Genomic DNA, 22,726 nt, shown 5'->3' on the forward strand with positions numbered 1-22,726 from the left:
AACCCGGTGTGCCGGCGCTGAAAGGTGGAGGATTAGCCTAGTGAGCCGCGGCGCCGGCTCCAAATCTTTGTAATATCCATTCACAAAGCAGCAGTATTGCTACACTTTACCTTATACTACCAAATTACTGATTTAATTTTCAAAGTAACTCCAGTACTGCCTCAACATTCAATAAAAAACAATTTTGGATTCATCAATTTATTCAATGTAACTTGTTGGTGACGACAAAGAGCTGTTTATAGAGCTAACATTTGCAATTTGAATTATTTCAGGTCTCCTTTTCAAGCCTGTATTCTTTCAATCTTAGTTTTGATGCTCTCAAGAAGCCAGTTTGGGTTTTATTAAAATAAAATGTGCCTTCAATTGAAAATGTGCCTCTGGAAAGAACTGAGCGCAAAAAAAGAGTGGTGTATAATCCAGCAAGTTTACAGTAAAAATTAGGAGTCCCAAACTTACTGTTTTCAGGTATTAGAAGTTGGAAGGTGTGTTTATTTGTTTGCAAATGCTTTAGTTTCAGTAAGTCCATTAATTTCCAAACCATAGTCTAGGTAGACTAGGGCAACTCTTAAAAAGTAAAATGTTTGCTTGTAGTGACATGAAGCTTCTACTCATTGCTTGTTTAACAAAGAAATCACTCTCTAGTTTGGGGGAGGAAGGAAGCAATACATTTTATTCATGTCATTGTATAGGGCTGCAATAAAGTCTTTTTACATTTAAAATACTTTCAAATTTTTTTTTTCATTTAATAAGGCTGTATTATTATCTGTTTATAATCTGCTTTACTCTTGTTTTTGGGAATTAATCTTGTCAGTCAGTCCTCAAAGCAATGCCATTATGAATAATCTAGTTACAGCATACTGTCTATTACACTTTCAAACTAAGTGTCAACAGTGTTTTGGTTTTCAAGAATACTAACATCATTTCTTCAAGTAACTCAACTTGGAAATAAATGAAAACCAACCCAGAATTTCCCATGTATATTTATGTATCCCCATTCATATTCTTAAATAAAGAAAAAAGCCAACACAGTTGGCTTCTATTGAGAAATACCTAAGAGTGTGACAAAGAGAAATCATTTTATTTCAATATTGTTTTTTAATTCCAACTTTGGCAGGGTATTATGTAATTACCCATTCAGAGTTTAATTCAGAAGTGAAGAGATTAGGAAGAAGCAGTAGCAGCATGGAGCAGTTTATGTCCATGAAGATACCAGCAGATGTCACTAAAAACTAAGAGGTCACATGAATTCTGCACAAGGATGTTAGCTACTTCCAGCAGGGTAGCCATAACGGACGTGGAAAATCTGTATCAAAGTTCAGTCCAGATAAGACACCTGTTTTCTACACTGTGACTCAATTTTGGATGTGAGGGGTGTAAGAGACCACAGTGAGACTTTTCTGGGTACCAGCAGCTCCTTTAAGAACTGAAATGCTGGTTAAAAAAGAGGAAAAAATAAAAAAATCTACAACACTACATACCAAATCAGACAGTCACAGTCACTTTAAAAAAATCAAATGGTTTACAGAATATTTCATATTACATAAGCAGTCCAGTGCACGCTCAGGGGTTCTGAATGTTATTTCTGAGCACATGGTTGCAGGAATTTTTCTGAGGATACATGTGAAAGCTTTCATCAGTCTCACAGTTGTCTTTGGCTTCCAAAAGGTTAAGAACCAAACTGAAACTTATATTCTTTTACTAGCAAATCACCATATATGTATGCATGTAGGTATGTATATCTCAAAATTCATTTGCTAAATTACTTACTTGAATTTATGTCATGAAAGCAGTTTTAGAAAAGACTGTCAGGTTGTAGAATAGCTTCTTACATAGGAGACACAATATTTTAAAAACAGAAGAATACAATATACGATATCCCAAAGGTACATAGCTATTTTCTTACATGTATTTATAAAAACAAAGAGAAAATTCAGTCACATGGGATGACACTTTATTCAAATACACATATACATTTTTACTTTGTGTAACACTTGTAAGGTCAGCAACTTTTCTACTAGGATCTGCACATAGGAGTCAACTGTTTATATAAGTTTTATTTTTACTTTCCAGATGAATAGAATTCTGAAGTAATTTAGCCACCTTAATAATATGCAAAATATAATAAGGAGCTAGATGTTTCACTGTATAATTTCCATCATTTTATATTAAGAAACAGTAAGTGGAATTGTGATGTAATTTTTCCAAAACATGGCTTTTACTCGTATCGTAGCCTTTTCTAAATCAGATGTACCTTTCTCTGTATTATCATAAGTCTGGTTCCCTAAATGGGCACGATGAACAAACACTATCAAAATTGTTTAGGAAATTTTCCCTTGAAAAACTTATTACTATCTTAAAATAACAGGGTAATGTCCCACCAAGGAATGCTGGAATACAGCAATTTAAATTAAAGCCATTTTTCCCAACAAAGATGATTCCATGGGCAGGTGTTTGGCCTAGCAGTTAAGCTGCCAGTTGGACCGCCTGCATCTCATGTTAGAGTGCCTTGGTTTGAGTTCCAGCTTCCTGTTAGTGTGCACTCTGGGAGGCAGCAGGTGATGGGCTCAAGTGACTGGGTCTCTGCCACCCACATGGAAGACCTGGACTGAGGACCTGGCTCCTGGTTCATCCCAGCCCAGCCAGTGTTTCTCTACCTTCTTTTCATTATCATTCCCTTAAGGAGCATTTTTAGACCTTTTAAACCTAGGCAACCACTTCATACAATTTTAACACTACAGATTAATGTATTATCTGTTTATGCGTCGTATGTAAACTTGTGCTTTATACATAAACAGAATACGATGCTTTTTTTGTCCCTAAGAACATATTTTCACAGAGAATGCATTGTACAAAGATTTATAATATTGAAGATTTATTTTTCTTTGAAGAATAAGAAAAAGCAATGTATCTTATGACTTAGATATGTAGATTATTTCCAAATAGTTATACTCAATTAGTCAGTTGAATCAAAATCATTTCCCCTGAAGTAGGCATTGTCCCCAGCTGCACGCAGTCCTCATTTTGCAATGGTACTGAGGGACCATAAAAATGGCCATGCAAAGTAATCTGAATAATCAATCAGTGGGGAAAATTAAAACTGCTCCAAGCCGTTAAAAATCTGTCAAAACATTAAAAACTCTGTCAGTTATAAATATACAAGGAAATGAAAAAAGGCTTAAATGTTGACAGCGTTATTTTATTTTATTGTAAAAAATTAATCGAGTAGTTCAATGGTATTTGCCCTTTTTTCCTGTCAAATAACTCTGTATGATACTGAGTATCATTTGTACACTATAGAAAGTCATCATACTCCTTTTATGTTTAAATCAGATTCCACCATTTCATTGTACTTTCAATACTGCATACGTCTGCAGTCACATTATGTATCCTTTCGTGAAGCTTTCCTGAGACATAGTCACCCTTTTCATCACAACCAGGTTTCTCATTTATGTTTGTAAGCCTGCCCTCACTGAGTTCCTCTGGTACATAACTAGAATCTAAAACAGCAGTAATAACACTCCCAAAGCTGTGATATTATGTACTATTCCATTTATGTTAAATTCAAATTTCACTTCCAGTGTTACCATTTTTTTCATTTATTGGCTGCATTTTCATCTTTATTGGCCAATTCTTCTGATTATCTACTTGTATAAAATTTCACTTCAGTGACAATGTAACTACATGCTTTGCTGTGAGTGAACTGAATAACAGACACACAGAAACCAATCACTCACAGAATTTGAAAGAAGAAACATGGCTGGTTCCTGATCATTAAGTATACCTGTTATTTACATAATACTCTGTGGACTGAGGAACTAGCAGGGAAGTGCTACTTCATACAATTACTCATAGCTAATATCCTGGGATATATGAAACTGAATCATGCTGTTAGAAGACTTGGTGTTTTTTAACTAAATCATGTCACTGAAATTTGTGCCCTATGGGAACTATGCAAATTGAGGACTGCCTATGTTACTTGACATTGACCTAGGCAGGCTTAAAACAGACTGCTGAGAAACTGCTCATCTAAATTTATATCAAATAATGAATGTTGAGGAAGCACTCAAAACGCAACATCAGTGCATACTGAATACATTTTCAGGTAGTTAAATCTTTGTCATTTGGCAATCAAGCTTCAAATCTATCTTAGAAAGCCAGAACTTTAGAAATAGAATGAGAACCTTTAAAGACCTCATAGTTTGACACTACAAATTACCCAGCATGTTTGTTATGAATTATCTCTCCCCCTTCGATTTCAATTTGCTCATATAGCCACTTGCGGTCACAGCGGCATTCAGCTCCGCATTTGGTAGATCCACAGGCAGGACAAGCATAGAAACATCCCAAGCAGTCTTCATCAAGGCAGTCACAGAGATCCATCCCACTGAAAATCAGGAGACCCTGGCTATCATAAACCTTACTCTTCGCTGGGATCACCTGTCTGTAAATAAAACACAATGAATTACACCTCACAAATACTGTTCTTGAATAGTTAACTGAAAATTAGGTAATAAAAAATTTAAGGTGATAAGAATTTTGCATGGGGCCAGCACTGTGGCATAGGGGGTAAAGCTGCCACCTGCAGTGCTGGCATCCCTTATGGCTGCCAGTTTGGGTCCTGGCTGCTCCACTTCCAATCCAGCTCTTTGCTATGGCCTAGAAAAGCAGTAGAAGATGGCTCAAGTTCTTGGGCCCCTGCACCCACGTGGAAGACCCAGAAGAAGCTCTTAGCTCCTGGCTACCGATCGGCGCAGCTCCAGCCGTTGAGACCAACTATGGAGTGAATCATTGGATGGAAGACTCTCTACACCTCTGCCTCTCTGTGACTCGGCCTTTCAAATAAATAAATAAATCTTAAAAAAGAAAAAAAAGAATTTTGCATTAGCGATGAGATCCTATCAAAGTGGTACATAAGTTACCAGGCTTACTCTACAATCAGTAACAAATGAGCTTCGTATGAAGACACAGAACTCTATAGTGTTGAGACAAATACAGAAAGCCTAAATACGTCTTGTGAAGTAAATTTAAACATAAACACCAAAGGAATGTATAAGAACTTTGTCCAAAAGGTAAGCAATTTTTGTTAAAATGATTTTCCCTTTACCTTAAAAAAAACAAGGAGTGTGGCTAGTTAACAGTGGTTCACTTTATTGGCCACCAATCTTTTCACTGCTCTGTAAAGTTTTATATTTATTATTAAAAAATTTAGATATTTTTTATTTTATACACACACAGCTCCTATCCACTGGTTCACTCCCCCACATGCCAAGAGTTGGGAGCAGGATCAATCCAGGTCTCCCACATTAGTGGCAAGGACACACCCACTTGAGCCATCAACTGTTTTTGTTTTTTTTTGACAGGCAGAGTGGACAGTGAGAGAGACACAGAGAGAAAGGTCTTCCTTTGTTGTTGGTTCACCCTCCAATGGCCACCGTGGCCGGCGCACTGCGCTGATCCGAAGGCAGGAGCCAGGTACTTCTCCTGGTCTCCCATGGGGTACAGGGCCCAAGCACTTGGGCCATCCTCCACTGCACTCCTGGGCCACAGCAGAGAGCTGGCCTGGAAGAGGGGCAACCGGGACAGAATCCGGTGCCCCGACCGGGACTAGAACCCGGTGTGCCGACGCCGCAAGGTGGAGGATTAGCCTATTGAGCCACGGCGCTGGCCCATCACCTGCTCTTCCCAGGGTTCACATTAGCAAGAGGCTGGAATTGGGACCAGAGCTGGCACCTGAATTGAGGCACACAAATGGGAAGTGAGTGTTCCAAGAGGCATCTTAACCACTAAAGTAAATACCCACCCCTGTCATTTTATTTCTATTACAGCATACTACCCTATAGGTATTTATATTGCAATTGCATTTTATTCTTTAATGGATTCTAGTAAATATGACCTAAAAATATTTAAATTACTCAATGGAAATCTTAACATATGAAATAAATAGCATTAGTAGAAATGTTGACTGTAATTTCTGGTCATTATAATGACATTTGTTTGTCAAATAATATTGTAGAAATGCTCAACTTAAAATACTCATTTTCTAAACCATTTAGTTCTCTTATTTGTTTTATTGGCTATATCAGAACTATTTCTATATAACATTTAAAAAATAAAAAAGTATCTTGTATTTTCATACATTTACATTTTAGCTACCACTTAAGAGTTGATATATTAATTATATATTATCAGTGGTTTTCAAAAAACTGAATTATTTTAATTCTAAGGTACACAGGTTTTCAATTATTTTAAGTCTCATTCCAAAATATTATTTTGTCATTTTGTCACTTCACTGCTACCTTCTTAGAAATAACTTTTTATAAAGTTGAAACAGATGCCTTAATTTCTATGAAGAAAAACCAACGACTTTGGAAATGTTTACTCATTTCACATTATCCAATTTAAAATGTCTACACAGAAAATTGGAAACTAAGAGAAAAGTAGGGGAACAATATTGATGAGAAGGAGCAAATTAACAGATGTCTTATGTCACACATAGCCCACCTATCTGAACCAGCAGTTGCATTTTTGGTAAGCCTTCTTTTTTCTCTTTTACCAGTTTCTGGAGCAAATTCAGTTTGCTTTCCTGGATTTGTAAACTGTAATGACCTCAAAGCTTTAGCAGTTCTTCCCTGAAAAAAGAGAAAGAAATTACCAACTCAAGTCTTGACATCACATGATAAACACATTAATATTCACTTAATGTTAATCCAGATCATTCCTTAACCTATGAGACAGTCTAGAATGCGCGTGCATGTGCACACAATTTTAGAACTCAAGTGCAATAAAATTTCCACAATGCTAAGCTATATTCAGAGCTGATTGGTCATTTGAGTAATAACATTTTCATGATATGATTTTAGTCTCTGGTATATTAGGTGCAGACAAGCATGGTGCAAACTGCAATGGCTGTTCCCAGGTTAGGAAAAAGCAGATAACTGCTGTAACGCAGTGACACATAACTGAGATGCCGAAGGATGATTCTGGGTCCTTCAGGAAGTTTTATTATTATATTTTATATATATGTTTTCTAAGAGCAGAGATTATGGTTCCAAAACTGCAAATAATATTGTCCTCTTTTATAAAAGCTTTGGCAAAACAAAATTTTAGGGATTAAGGACTTAAGTTTGTTATTTTGTGGAAAAATGCTTCATGTGAAATATTCCACAAGAGCAACAGACAGATGAGGTGAAGGCATCTACAGTGAGAATATCAAAAGGTCCAGTATGAATTGCAGATAACACTCCGTCCTGGAGATGGTTCTCTGGGAAGCAAACAAAGAAAAACAAACATATAATTTAAAGTTTTAATTATTTTAACCTGGCTTATTAATATAATGGAAAGGAGAAAAGTGAGAAACTATTCCAGCGCAAGAATTATAACTTGTTCTGGTATAGTTAAATAATTTGTATGTAGGCATGTGAATGAGGAAGGGAGTATAAAATATTTAATACTTTACATGTAAAAATTTATGCTTTTGGACTACAGGGATCCTAAAATCAGTCTTGACCCTATGAAAACTTCAGAGCTAGAAAAGCAAAAGAACTCAAAAGCATTTTAGAAACTCAAACAAGACTTGGACAGTGTCAAAGGAAGATTGAAAGAAAAAATAATTATTCAAGTCACTTCTTTGATGCTCCCTTTAAAGCAGTGATTTCCAAATTCTTCATAAAAGGAGGACCTCATCCTGCAATAAAGACCCAGGCTGGCTGGCATGTTCCATTTAGTTATTGTAGCGTCAGAAAAGAAACTATGTTAGTTAAGCTCCAACTTTGCGAGAATGCTCTAAAAGCCACTTCTAATGTTTCAGCACTACAAGTTGCAGCTTAGTGAGGGCATATTGTCATGGTTTTCATAAGTCTACTTTATTTATTCTTTATTCTGACACTGGGTATAAAGAAATATTTGGCCACACTACTTACTTTCAGTTATCCAATTCTAAATAAACTGTATGCTAACGAATGATGAGGTAAGTATGACTTCCTTGTAGTTAAATGTCACAGTCTAGAAGTCATACGGTAGAAAAAATGACTACTATACATACATCTGATTCAGGTTTTCTTCTCTGGCGGTCTTCAGAATCAACATCCACGCTTCCATTGATTATCTGAGTACATTTTGGACAAAGCTTCCAACCAGGTACAAGCTGTCTTCCAAATTTTGCACTCAGAAAAGTGGCATCATCTAAGTCAATCACGTGCAGATTTTTTTTGGCTAGTTTTTTATGTATATTAAATGGGTCACAACATGACTTCTGCAAATCCTCAAATCTATCAATGTAAATTTTTACATGATGGAAGCAAATTGTATTGTTCCCAGAAAGTGTCATTCCAGTTCTAAGTTGAAGTAAAAGCATATCATTTGATGACAGTTCTTGCAAAGTCTTGAAACCTGTGTGACGAGTATAATAGGTTTTATGACACTCATTTGTGGTACGAAGCTGGACTCCAACGGAACATGGATCCATCATTCTTGGTTTTAGTAAATTTTCCAATTTTCTTTCTTCAGCAGGTTATATGCTGGTCACCCTAGAAAAAAACATTAAAGATAGTTATATTTGTGCAGCATTTTATAAGGGAAACTGAGATAGCTTTTGATAAACTTCAACACCCACTTAAAATGAAGAAAACTGTTAACAGGAATGAAACCAAAAGCCTACAATAAACATTAAAATCATCAAATATGAGAAGAGCATTCCCCGTAAAGCCAGAACTGACCAAGAACACCTGCTCTAGTAGCTTTTACTTAAGATCGTATTAATAAATGTAAGAACTGAAAAGGAAGAAACATTATGCAAAGATAACATGAATATCTACATGAGAAATACAAGTTCAACAGACAAACTATTAAAATAGGGATGCTGTAAACCAAAACGTTACACAATACCTTGCAAAATACACGAATCTTACAAAAAGATATGCAAGATCTTTACGGAGAAAATTATCGAACTTAAAAAAAAAAAAAAACCCTTAAATAAAAGAGGCTGTATATCATGGAAAACCTGACTATGGTAAATATGTTAATTATCTAGGAATTCATCTATAAATTCAATGCTAATCAAACTCCCATCAGATATTCCATCCCCAGCCCTCTTGGACTTCAGCATGTAGGTCTATATTGAAGATTAAAGGTTCAAAGAAATCCTTTGGGAAAATAAAGTAAGATATTGATTTACTATAAAGCCATTATAATTAAAACTGTGGTATGGACAAATAGCTCCATGAATACATGAGGGCCTGGTGCATTATGACACGTGGTACTATAAATTAATCAGCAGGTAGCTGGATTTTAACTAGCTAACTATTTGGAAAAAGATGTCTTGCACAGAGGGTGGTGTTGTGGCATAGCAGGTAAAGCCACCGCCTGTGATGCTGGTATTTCATATGGGTGCTGATTTGAGTCTCGGCTGCTCTACTTCTGATCCAGCTCCCTGGGAAAAGCAGCAGAAGATGGCCCAAGTGTTCGGGCCTCTGCCTCCCACATGGGAGACTCCCATGAAGCTCCTGGCTTTGCCTGGCCCAATGCTGGTCATTGTAGACATCTGGGGAATGAAGCAGTACATGGAAGATCTCGGTCTCTCTCCCTTTCCCTATAACTCTTTCAAAATAAATAAATCTTAAAAAAAAAAAAAAAAGGATGTCTTGCACAAAGTTACACACAGATCAAAGAATTAAACCTGAGAAAAATCTGTAAAAATGTTTATGAGAGCATATGTATAGGATATTTTAATATGGGAGTATGGAAAATTTTTTCCAAAAGGAAAGTACACATTAAAAGAAAGAATGATGTATTTGGTTATATGTCAACATTGTTTATATACATTTCTGTTATAACTGAGGAAAAAAGAAAACACTTGAAAAGTATTGTTAGGATTATTATCTCAAATATTCGAAAAGTTCTTGACTTCTAAAAGTCAATTAGAAAGTGACACAGAATCCATCAGAAAACTAAACAAATGCATGGGGAATTCATAGAGAAAGGAAACAAATCCATATTTGCATGCAAAGTATCTACTTAGTGGTTCTCAGGAAAACGTAAATTAAGTAGTATTTCTAAACATTTTGCTGGAAAAAATGTAAAAATCTGGTATCCTAGTGCTGGCTAAGATGTAGATAATTCTTACATGTTCCTTATACACTGGTAGGAAACAAACTGATGTTAACTGCTTTAGAAAGCTTTTGGCATTTTCTTGTAAGACTGAAACACTGTACACTCTAGAACTTTCTTCAGTTCTTGATGACTGTGCTGGAAAAAAATATTTCCAATATAAGCACAAGTTACATAGAAGAACTTTCAGTACTTACTGCTTTTAGTAGTGAAATATGAGAAATAACCTATTGTGAAGAATGAGAAATTATGGATTTCTCATACAGGGGATTCCTAAATAACTGTTAAAATGAATAACATACACAAATTGACTTGGATAAAGCTCAAAGACAATCTTAAGTAAAAAAAAAAAAGTTGCCAGGGATTATCATTATCATTATAGCATCATTAACATTTATTTTATACCCACAAAATTATATTGTTTATGAAAAACACAAATACATAACTAAAATAAGTAATAGACCCCATATTTGTTGATACATCTGCAGAGAAATCCTTTTTTTTTGTTTTTCAAAGAGATTTACCGAAAATATGGCTGAGGGGGCCAGCACTGTGGCTCACAGGATTAAGCTGCTGCTTGCAATGCCAGCATCCCATATTGCTGTACTGGTTTAAATCCCAGCTGCTCTCCTTCCCATCCAATTTCCTGGTAATGTGCCTGAGAAGGCAACGGAAGATGGTCTGAATACTTGGACCCCTGGATCCTACACAGCTCCTGGCTTTGGCCTGGACCAGCTCTGGCTGTTGTGGCCATTTGGGGAGTGAACCAACAGATTTAAGTTTAAGATCCCTTGTTGCTCCATCTTTAAATAAATAAATCTTAAATAAGAAAAAGAATGTTGAGTATCATATACACAAGTATCTCACTATTTTCCATAATTCCTATTTGTAATTTTTCATAATGTTCTTTTTCTTTTTTTTTTTTTTTTAAAAAAGATTTATTTTATTTATTTGAAAGACAGAGTTACACAGAGAGGTAGAGACAAAGTGGTCTTCCATCTGATGGTTCACTCCCCAATTGGCTGCAACGGCCCTCCGGAGCTGCGCCGATCCAAAGCCAGGAGGCAGGAGCTTCTTCTGGGTCTCTCATGAGGGTGCAGGGGCCCAAGCATTTGGGCCATCTTCTACTGCTTTCCCAGGCCATAGCAGAGAGCTGGATTGGAAGAGGAGCAGTTAGAACTAGAACCAGCACCCATATGGGATGCTGGCGCTTCAGGCCAGGGCTTTAACCTGTTGTACCACAGCACTGGCCCCCATAAAATGTTATTTTTCAAATCAGATTTAAAAGCTATGTTGAATTCTTGAGACGCAACAAATACAATACACTAGGAAAAAAACTGCTGCCGAAAAAAGTTGTGAACTATTCAATCCAAGTAGTGATAAGGTATTGTAAAATCTAGGACTTTGCAATTTTCCAAGTGTTTTCAAGCTTTGCTCCACATTTTAAAAAAACAGCTAGTAGAAAAACTCTTAGATAATACATGATGTGATTTCTGTAAAGAGAAATAGTAATCAATAAATGCATATACAAAGAAATGTCCCTGGTCTCTATAACAACAACAACAAAAAAATGGTAAATAAATGTACAGGTTTGTATTTTAAGTCAAATGTTAAACCTGTTATAACAGAATATGTTTATTTTCTTTTATTCAGTTTTAACAATCTTTTAAAATTTAACAAACACAGGTTCCAATCATATCAGATAAAAAGGCTTATATCACATACTTACTCTTTTTTCATTTTCAAACAAAAACTAGGTAAATATAAACTGAGAAGTGGGGGGAAAAAAAGCCAGAAATAAAATCACAAAACAACCTCAATCCATATGGTAATGTATCTTAGCAAATACTTGTATGGGACACAAATATGGCTCTGACATTTCTTACAGTCAATACAAACAAGGAAGCTGGGCCAACTCTCCCACAGCACAATACAGAAACTGCTAAAGCTTAATGTCGTTTTAAGGCCACAGATTCCTTATATACGTAAATGATCTCACCAATTTGTAGGCACTAATGTTATCATCTTTTTTATCATGAAGTGTAAACATGGGCTGCCCTGACCATACTTGATAGAAAATGTGATCTTGTGAATTAGCTAGTTTATTTTAGAAAACATATCTAATAATATATTTTACCCTTTAAAGTAATTTACTTGATGTATAAGTTTTTAGTCACAAAATTCTTTTCCTTGGGTTTTGGGAGTCTGTTTTATTTTTTTAAGATTTTATTTATTTATTTGAAAGTCACAGTTAGAGAGAGAGAGAAGAGGCAGAGAGAGAGAGGTCTTCCATCCACTGGTTCACTCCCTAACTGCCTGCAACGGTTGGAGCTGTGCCGATCCAAAGCCAGGAGCCAGGAGCTTCTTTCCGGTCTCCCACGAGGGTGCAGGGGCCCAAGGACCTGGGCCATCTTTTAATGCCCTCCCAGGCCATAGCAGAGAGCTGGATCGGAAGTGAGCAGCCAGGACTGGGCCCTTCGTCCATATGGGAAGCCAGCACTGCAGATGCCGGCTTTATCTGCTATGCCACCGTGACCCCCCCCCCCCCCCCGTTTTTTTTTCTAATCTTAGCTAAGTCACTGCTTACTTCACAAGAATTTATTAGCAGATTCTGAAACTTGTGCTAGTGCAATAAATACCTATTTCTAAGTTAATTTAGATGCTCCTGAAAACATAATTGATTAACTTATTTTGGGTCAATTTTCCTAGTAAGTTTTTGCTTGGACATTCTTGAAAATAATATAAATTTTCTTCCTTCCATAAATTTTCTAATTAATATTAAACCACTATTAACCTGGACTCTTAACTGGAGAATGCAGAGTTAAATTGTTTCTTCTTCAAGATAGTCATTACCCTATCAGTCTTTCAAAACATCCCTCTTGTAAACAGGGGCTTATAATTATTTTTGAGCAGTTGGAACATGCTACAGTCAGTCTAATTTTTGGAGAAGCACCCGTAGGAATTAACTTGCATGACAATTTTTGTAAATGTGCAAGGCAGTGAGTTAGTGTGAAAAAATGCTCCCATTAACTGGTTTACTTCCCAGGTGGCAGCTGGGACTAGGATTGGGCCTGGCCAAAGCCAGGAGCTGGGAACTAAATCCAGGTCTTCCATCACTGCCAACTCCCAGGGCCTACATTAGGAGGAATCTGGAGTCAGGAAGTAGAGGTAGGTATCAAATCCAGGCACTCCAATATGGGATAGGGGCATCTTGATTGCCATGTTAACTGCTAAGACAAACATCCACAATGGACAACTACAGATAACAATTACAGATAACAACACAATTGTCTATATTATCCTAAGTTTGGCAGAAGTTCAAAGGACTTCCCTGCCCCAAGGTGTAATATTATGAGGAAATTTATACAAAAAAGAATCTACTTTTTTTTTTTTTTTTTTTGACAGGCAGAGTGGACAGTGAGAGAGAGACAGAGAGAAAGGTCTTCCTTTTGCTGTTGGTTCACCCTCCAATGGCCGCCGCGGTAGGCGCGCTGATCCGATGGCAGGAGCCAGGTGCTTTTCCTGGTCTCCCATGGGGTGCAGGGCCCAAGGACTTGGGCCATCCTCCGCTGCACTCCCTGGCCACAGCAGAGAGCTGGCCTGGAAGAGGGGCAACCGGGACAGGATCGGTGTCCCGACCGGGACTAGAACCCGGTGTGCCGGCGCTGCAAGGCGGAGGATTAGCCTAGTGAGCCGCGGCGCCGGCCAAAAAGAATCTACTTTTTAGGTCCACTCACATGCCTAGAAACATTTCATAGAAAGATGCTTTTGTGTACCATTTTGTGAAAAAAATTAGGGTTATTGTTTCTTTTTGTATAGGGTGTTAACAATTTAAAAAGCATTTTCCCAGACTATTTCTTATTTAATAAAAATAATTTCATCTACCCCAACTACTGAAATCAGCAGCTTTGGCTATGGTCTCATATTTACACAAAAGTCATGCAAATTTTAACTGTTAAGCTTTTATGATTATCTTCCTGTATTAATTATCCATGCTACATGTGAGTAGGCACCAACTGAGTGGGAAGATTCAGGGCCAATAAGGAAGGTAAACAGAATTTCAAACCAAAATATAATACATGGTACCATTTAAAATATCTGGTTAAAGTGCCACAATGAGTGCTGGGTATAGTGCTAAGCACAAACATTATCTCATTAATCTTCACAACAACCTTGACTGTGTAGTACCACATTTACAGGAAAAGAAACTGAAGGTTGCACCTGTAGTTACTTACAGAGTCCAGCAGTGTCTGATACTCAAAACCATATTTGCAGAATGAACGTATTTTCCAAAAAAAAAAAAAAAAAAAATCAAAACCAAAAAACCCACCAGTATTTTATTTCATACGAAGAATTCCTCTCAATTAGCTCCTCATACTTTAAGTTCAAACTAATGCACTCCCCTCTGATTTTCAAGTATTTTGTCCCAGGTACTTTCCTGTCAATTTTCTGGACAATATAACACACTCTTCAGGCTTCCAAACCCCTTTGAGACCTGAATATCAATGAGTGCAGAAGAGGGATTCCAACACTGAGAGGTTATTTCCAGACCAAGAGGACTGAAGAAGGCTCTCCTTATTCTTGATGTGGCCAAGATTTCCAAACAGTACTTACACCAGAGAAGCTAGGTGGTTGTGAAACCGAACTGTAATCATTTTGATGAAAAAACTCACTACTTCCTATGTCTAGACACCTGTTTTATTTGTTGTGATGCCCTCATACTCCAGGTCAAATTACACTACTTACAAAGTTATCTGACACTATGCCTTCTATTGCCCTCTCTGCTTGGGAAAGCTCCAGTTTTCTGTGCCAGGCAATGCTACCATATCCTTTAAGGCCCCACCACGGTCTTTACCTATCTGGTGAAGCTTTACCTCTATACAATTACAGGTCCTTCTTTCTGGTTATGCACAACACTTTCACAGTACAGTGAAACATTTTCTCTATTTCCTCTTAGCTTTTGGAAGGCAAGGGCTATACGGTGTTATTTTCAACTTCAACCAATGAGACTTCATGAACTTCCCTTTTCATAGCACTCATCACGGGCTTTTATTTATTTTTGATACTGTTAGCCTTTCTTATTATATACTATGCTCTTTGAGACCAAGGAATCCTCTAGGACCTGGCTACAGTTGTGGCTTCTTTGGCACAAAACAGGTACTCTGTAGACAACTCTTCTGAGTTGTTACAAGTTCTGAAACTGCCAACATCTCACACCAAGAAAGCAGAATCCCCCCCAAATCAACGTGACCAGGTCTCCAGGATCCCGTTACTATCGCTACCCCAACTCTGCAGTGGTTACACACATAACGTCCCAAGTTCTGTTACATTAAGATCATTCAAAGCACCAGATGCGTCCACTGGGCACCCGTGATCGCGAGGCTAGGATGGAAAAATAAATAACCTGCCCTTCGCCTCCACCGAACAGCTGTTTGGAACAGCTAGGCCTAGAGGACCGGGACTCAAGAACAAAGCCGGCGAGGTACAGAATGTATCCGGAGTTTCGTGACGATCGCCGGGGGCTCAGAGCGGCAGCGGCAGAGACAGGGGTAATTTCTGACCTAAAGGAAGGTGGGTGTGAAGACGCGGGTAGGGTCTAGAGCCCGGGAGGTAGCAGGAGGCCTTCGGCTGCAGCTGGAATCCCCCTCACGTGTGGGCCTCTGCTCCCACCTCCCTCAGCCGCCCGGTCTCCCTCTCCACCTAGGAACCCTGCTCGTGCCCCCCACTCCTTCCCAGAGCCGTCCCCAGGCCCCTGGTACCTTAGCTTGAGCTCTCCTCCGCCGGGTTAGGGAAGCACCCGCGTCCCCAGAGTTCACACCCGGCTGGCTCTGCTGCTTGTTTCCGTGTTACCATTGAGAGGATGGTGGGTGCAGGCTAGAGAGGCTCAGCGCCATCATAGAGAGAAGCCTGAAAGAAGCCTAGAGCGGCACAGAGCCGGGTGGCCTCCGGAGGCGGAGAGGGCGCGGTGACAGGATTGGTAAATGATTCAAGACGGGGCAATAGTTGCTTCAGGCGCTGGCTCGCGTTTGCCATCTCTTCTCCGAGTTTAGGTAATTGGAAAATCTCCGGGGACTTTCTCTTACAAAAGACACGCGTGGCTGACTGGGATTGTCTTCGCGAAGTTACCAAACTTCTGCTCCCAATTTTTTGCGCCTAACCCCTGAAGGAGAGTGAGTTAAAAGGCTCTCAAGGAAGGACCCTTGATTTAAGGGATAGAAGATCTCAGAATATATCACAACGTGCACTTTTAAAATTATGCTATAAAAATAGCTGTTACTTTGAGTAAGATATAGAATCCAGGAAGACGCTTGTAAATTTTCTGAGGGAAGAGACATTATCCTTTATGTAATTGTGTTGTCTGCCACCTGGAGGTGCCATTTTAAGGTGAATTTGATTCACTTGGAATCATTGTGTGCTCAAAGTGCCATAGACCGAACTTTTTTGACCGGTTAACTATTTTAAGGTAGGAACAGGAGGGAAACAACAGCAAGAACTATTGTTTTAACCTGCCTGTAAAAAGGGAGAGACAGGCAAATAAGGTCGTAGGCCCCAGCTTGCTGGTAATGCTATCTGTCCACCTACAAAAAGTTTGGATTTTGCAATTGAGCCTTTGGTTCTCCCCACCACTTTCATACTTCTCCCCAACCAATTTTAGAACTAGGAAATAGAGAAAAGCAAAAGCAGTGTGTCTCAAGTGTGTCTGCTACTAAGTAATGAGACAAGAAATATAAAATTTATTTTATAGCTGATAGACTAGTGAGAGAAAAGGGTAAATAATTAATCAGTGTAGAGTGATAAATTCCACAATAGCAACTCGGGTTTATGAACTGGATAAAATGAGAAGCACTAAAGTAGGGGCATTCTGGAAGTAAATTAACACTTGAATTGGCCTGTCAAATGAGAAACTAACCCGGATGCAATGGGAAGGCTTCAAATAAACTAGTAGGCAAATTGTCTGTCGTAGAGGTAATGGATCAGGAGGCTCACAGACCAAATTAAGATTCTTGAACAATATGGCTTATTGAGTCAATTTAAATATCCAGTGAAAAGCATAGGGAAAACACTTAGGAAGGGGTACAAACAAGTGGAATGGCACCATGATCTACATCACTAGTTAAGCAGTGTTCAGATATCCTATCTGCCACATCAGAATTCTCCACTTATGCTTCTAAGGACTGTAGGAGAGATTTCACCCACCAGGTCTAAGAAAATGGCATAGACCCGCGCTATTAGATAGATGCAGGGAAGTAGGGAGGTGCTTGAAAAAGCTTATGGGAAAAGTATTACAGAAAATACGTGCATGGATTTCAAAAATTTTTTTGCATCAAAATAAACTTTATCTTTTAGTTGTATTTTTAATGTAGTTTTTGGTGTACTCTGGTATGCCTGTTCATACCAGAGCTTACTAGGTAGACTGCTAACAGATACAGGTTTTATTTGCATTTCTTTGGTAGATTGTATAGGAGACTATGCTAGGAGTCACCAGTGAGTGACTGATTTAGGAGTGACATAGTTGTCATCCCAGAGATGTTGTGATTGTCCATAGATTATTTATTCCATCCATTTTTGACTGTAAGTGAACCTCTACTCTGTCATGTTTTCTATTTATTATAACTTTGGCAGGACTTGTAGTTTACTAACTTTTGTATATTTAACACAATTCTGCCTACGTCTCACAAAGTACATGCTTACTCATAATCTATATTTAAGAAATCCTAGGAGTTTTGATTTTTTCTCATAAGCTACTAGCTTATTTACTGTCTACTGTTAACACAGCTTTCATCCAAATGTAAGACACTGCAAAGGAATTCAGTATGGCTGGAGTGGGAAGCTGGAGAGGCAAGTGGAGGGCAAATAATGCCCCCCCCCCATTTTTATTTTGACAGTGAGAGAGAGAGACAGAGAGAAAGGTCTTCCTTCCGTTGGTTCACTCCCCAAATGGCTGCCATGGTGGGCGATGTGCCGACCCGAAGCCAGGAGCCAGGTGCTTCTTCCCAGTCTCCCATGCAGGTGTAGGGCCCAAGCATTTGGGCCATCCTCCACTGCCCTCCTGGTCCACAGCGGAGAGGTGGACTGGAAGAGGAGCAACCAGGACTAGAACCCGGTGCCAGTATGGGATGCCAGTGCCATGGCACTTGGCTAATTCTCCACCTGTGGAGGACCCCAAATAATGCCCTTTTAAGGCCATGTTAGAGATACTTGATTTTATCCTAATGACACTGTTAAACTATAAACAGTGTGGAGAATTGGGGTAGAGGCACAGTCCTCATCGAGAGGGCCAGGTAGAATCCCTTGCCCTAATGCAGACGATTAATAATGACAGCCCAGTCAATGAAGGCACTGGCTTTGTGGAGTTAGGGATGATTCTCTTCCCTCTATGTGGAAACTTGATAATGTCTGGAGATGCTTTTGGTTTAGCCAAGTCAGTGCTATTGGCCTCTGGAGGGATCAGGACAAGGAAACTTCTAAGCATCCTAAAATGCACACGACAAGGCCTCTCAACAAAGAACTGTGTTGTCCGGCTTGTGCCATGGCTCATTTGGCTAATCCTCCGCCTGCGGTGCCGGAATCCCATATGGGTGCCAGGTTCTAGTCCCGGTTGCTCCTCTTCCAGTCTAGCTCTCTGCTGTGGCCTGGGAAGGCAGTGGAGATGGCCCAAGTGCTTGGGCCCTGTACCCGCGTGGGAGACCAGGAGGAAGCACCTGGCTCCTGGCTTCGGATTGGCGCAGCGCCAGCCGTAGCGATCATTTTGGGGGGGTGAACCAAGGGAAGGAAGACCTTTCTGTCTCTTCCTCTTAATGTCTATAACTCTGTCAAAATAAATAAATAAATCTTTAAAAAAAAAACCCAAATAATTGTGTTGCTCAAAGTTTTAGTAGTGTCAAGATTGAGAAACCATAAACTAAGGAAATTAAGGAGCATAGTTATGATTTTGTAACTGGTTAAATATAGGTAGTATGAAGTAGAGGGTGCTATTAGGGCTCCTTCTTGGGTTACTGATGGGACAAAAGAATGGGTTAGGAAGAATAGAGATAAGAAATTAGCTGTTTTGTATGCTAAGTTTGAGACATCCATGTAAAGATGTACTTTACAGGGCTGACATTGTGGTACAATGGGTTAAGCAGCTGCTTGTAATGCTGCAGCAGTGGTTCAGGTCCTGCTACTCCACTTCTAATCCAGCTTGCTGCTAGTGTGCCTGGGAGGGCAGTAGATAATGGCCCAAGTACTTGGGCCCTGGTGACCCATGTGGGAGATCAGGATAAGTTAAGGCAAATAAGATCCTGTCTGGCATTGGCCTGACTCAGAATATGGCCATTTGGGGAATGAACCAGTAGATGGAAGATTGTGTGTGTGTGTTTGTGTCCGCTCCATGTCATTCTGCATTTCAAACAAAATAAAATATTTTATTAAAAAATAGGCACAGTTGGAAGGAAGGGTCAGGAGATCAGAGTAGTTTGACCTGGAAGGTAATAGTTCTGGGAAATGTTGGTATGCAAGTGTAATTCTATCCTTGGGGGAAGGGTGGGTGGGGTGGGAAAGAGGGATAAATTTGAGTATATAAGGTAAATGAGAAAGAATGGGCTGAAAATTAATCAAAATTTCTAGACCATCATTCTGCTTTATTGAATAAAAATATCTGTCTGTGGTGGGCTTTGTGGTACATCAGGTTAACCTCTTGCTTGTGAGGGTCGCTTCATGTATTAGAGGGCCAGTTTGATTGCTGGCTACTCTGCTTCTGATTGAGCTTCCTGCTAATGTGTTTGGGAGGCAGCAGCAGATGTGTCAAGTGGTTTGACCCTTGCCACTCATGTGGGAGACCTAGATACAGTTCTTGGCTTCTGGATTTGACCTGGCCTAAGATCCCAGCTGTTAAAAGCATTTGTTGAGTAAACTAGGGGATGGAAGATTTCCCTCTCTGTCTCTCTCTGACTCAATAAGTTTAGAAAAAGAATGTATGTCTACCAGATCGGATTCTCTGCAGAAAAGGTCAGAGAATTTGCATTTTAAGCAAGCAACTCAGGTGATTTTACAGCAAACTAAGATTTAAGGACAATAGATTTAGGCCTCAGGAAAGTCTGAGAAGGAGCAGATAGTGAGGTAGTTGGAAAAAAAAACAGATAAGAGCAGAGTCCCACAAAACAAGGAAAGAAAGATTTTAAAGCAAGGCTATCTCAGTAGAAGAGGTCACTGTGGGGCAGTACTAGCTATTAGAAGAACAATGTTGGTTGCATATGGAATGGTAGTTTTTTTGCTAGCAATATGAAAAAGGTAAAGAGAAGCAAGTACAGTTAGTTTTAGAAACGTATTCTATTTAATCCATTGTGTTTAAAATATTATCATATTAATATGTAATTACTGTGAAAAGCTAATTAGGTATATCTTTTGTCATATAAGCCTCAGAAATTTCTAGTACCTCTCAGTTTGAACTAGCCACATTTCAACTATTTGGTAGCAACATGTGGCTAGTGACAAATGTGTTGGATAGCACAGCTGTAGAAAGTCAAGTAAGAAAATAATGAAAGGAGGGTATTCAGGATGTCTGAATAGTGAGAAGCTTCACTGACCTAAGTCACAGGAAGATACCAGAAGAAAAAGGAAGGACCATGTTCCCAAGGGACTGACTGAAAAAAAAAATCTTTGAAAAAGTGAAAGAGGAGAACAGAGACTTGGTGGGGCAGCAAGGAGAGAAGATAGATACTGCTGTTGCTGGCCATACTGCCAGGCACCCCTGCATTTATGTGATTGTCTCCTGGCTGGAAAAATGCCATGTTGCCAAGAGGAGGTAGGAAGATGGTACCATGGCCTCCACCACCAGCAGCTTTAACTGAGGGAGAATTCCACAGTCCCTACTGACTTCAAGTCTAGCATGGGGAGCTGACAGGGGTCTGAGCAAATAGTTTGCTATGAAAAGGGAAGCCATGTTGCCTCCTTGTCCCCCTCAGCAAAGTGTCATACTCAGTTTGCTGTGGTAGAGTTGCTGCTGAACTCTGTTCTGACTCAAGGGTCAGCAAGAAGCCCCACTGCTACCAGAAGTCACCAGAGCTGGAGGCAGGATAACTTATAAGGTGAAGAGCAGACACCCTGTATCCTGTGACTATGGGTATTCTGGGCATAAGCCCAAGAGCAAAGACAATTGCAGGTTGTAGCTGGGTTCCTGTGCTTCCACCAGCCTGACCACAGAGACTCAGAGCTCCCTGCACATTGAGGATGGATCTCACAGTGGGGTCAGCGGACACAGTTTGATCGAGTCAGTGCTATGGAGGATACCCATGCCTGGATGAGTGAAGTGAGTTCACTCTAAGGGGTGTGAATCGCCCTGTTCACCCTGGCATAGGGAAAAGCTGGAACTTTGAACATACCAGTTAGCTCCAACATCCTCTCCCTCCCACTGACTGTGGCCAGAGGTGCTCTCTCATACCCATCTCTGGTATCATTCTGGATGTTTGCCCTACCCACACACAGTGTCCTGAATTCTCTAGCCCCATCCAGCACACACCCTTGGAGCTCAAGTGTAAGGCTTAGGTGCTTCACCAGGCCCCAGATACGCATAAAAAAACTGTAATTAAAAAATAAATAAAACTTAAACAAAAATCTTCCAGAAGAGATGGAAATGAAATCTCCCAGATGCACAAAAATGAATGTGTAAGGACAAGAAACATGAACAAAGAATGTAATATGACTTCCCAAAAGGAACACAATAATAAATTAACATTGGACTGTGAAGAAATGGAGATTGATGAAATGCTTGAAAAACGTTCAAAAGAATTACTCAAAAATACATAGATTATGGTTATCTCAATAGATGCTGAGAAAGCATTTAATAAAATACAACATCCTTTCATGATATAAACCTTAAAAAATTGGATATAGAAGAAAGATACATCAACACAATAAAGGCAATATACGACACCCATGCTGGTATCATATTGAAAGGGGAAAAGTAAGCATTTCTGCTCAGATCCAGAACCAGATAAGGTTCTCTCGCAACTATTATTAGGACACTCTCACAACTATTATTCAATATTCTGGAAGTTTTAACCAGATCCATTAGGCAAGAAAAAAAGAAAACAAAAGGATACAAATTGGAAAAGAGGAAGTCAAATTAGCCCTGTTTGCAGATGACATTGTCCTTTATATAGGAAACCAAAAGACTCCACTAGGAGGCTAAGAAAGTTTGGCAAAGTTGTATGGTACAAAATCAGCACACAAAAATCAGTAACATTCTTATATACCAACAATATCCTGGCTGAGAAACAACTTGTAACAGCAGTTCCATTCACAACTACAAAAAATTTAAATACCTTGGGATAGATTTAACAGAGCATGTAAAAGATCTCCATAATGAAAGTTACAAAGCATTAATGAAAGAAGAAAACACAAAAATGAAAGCAAAATCTTTCATGTTCATGGGTTGGGAGGATTAATATAATCAAATGTCCATGGTACACAAAGCAATTTATAGATTCAGTGTGACCCAAATGAAAAATCCAAGGACATTTTTCACTGAATTAGAAAAACAAATTTAAAATTCTTATGGAAACGTGGAAGACTGAATAGCCAAAGCAATCTTAAACAATAAAAAAAAAGTTGGAGATATCACAATACCAGATTTCAAGACACT

General features: G+C 39.0%; 1 protein-coding gene across 1 annotated transcript; it reads right to left on the reverse strand.

The window, feature by feature from the left end:
- Nucleotides 1–1,929: 1,929 nt before the first annotated feature.
- Nucleotides 1,930–15,970, reverse strand: ARL14EP (ADP ribosylation factor like GTPase 14 effector protein). Its single transcript, XM_062196370.1, has 5 exons — nt 15,864–15,970; nt 8,042–8,525; nt 6,502–6,629; nt 4,217–4,441; nt 1,930–3,118 (listed from the first exon to the last, which is right to left on the reverse strand). The coding sequence occupies exons 2-5, from the start codon at nt 8,465–8,467 to the stop codon at nt 3,079–3,081; spliced, it is 819 nt and encodes a 272-aa protein (XP_062052354.1). The 5' UTR covers nt 8,468–8,525; nt 15,864–15,970; the 3' UTR covers nt 1,930–3,078.
- Between the last annotated feature and the right edge of the window lie 6,756 nt (nt 15,971–22,726).

Source organism: Lepus europaeus, chromosome 7 (assembly GCF_033115175.1).
Source record: "Lepus europaeus isolate LE1 chromosome 7, mLepTim1.pri, whole genome shotgun sequence".
In the NCBI taxonomy this organism is placed as follows: domain Eukaryota; kingdom Metazoa; phylum Chordata; class Mammalia; order Lagomorpha; family Leporidae; genus Lepus; species Lepus europaeus.

Bases quoted from the DNA above. Each gene is read 5' to 3' on its own strand.
- ARL14EP (XM_062196370.1), bottom strand. From the start codon at position 8,467: ATGATGGATCCATGTTCCGTTGGAGTCCAGCTTCGTACCACAAATGAG. The intron at 6,630-8,041 runs GTATGTATAGTA...CTCTTTTTTCAG, and splicing joins GAAGAAAACCTGAATCAGAT to GGAAGAACTGCTAAAGCTTT. The intron at 4,442-6,501 runs GTGGGCTATGTG...TTTTATTTACAG, and splicing joins GCAACTGCTGGTTCAGATAG to ACAGGTGATCCCAGCGAAGA.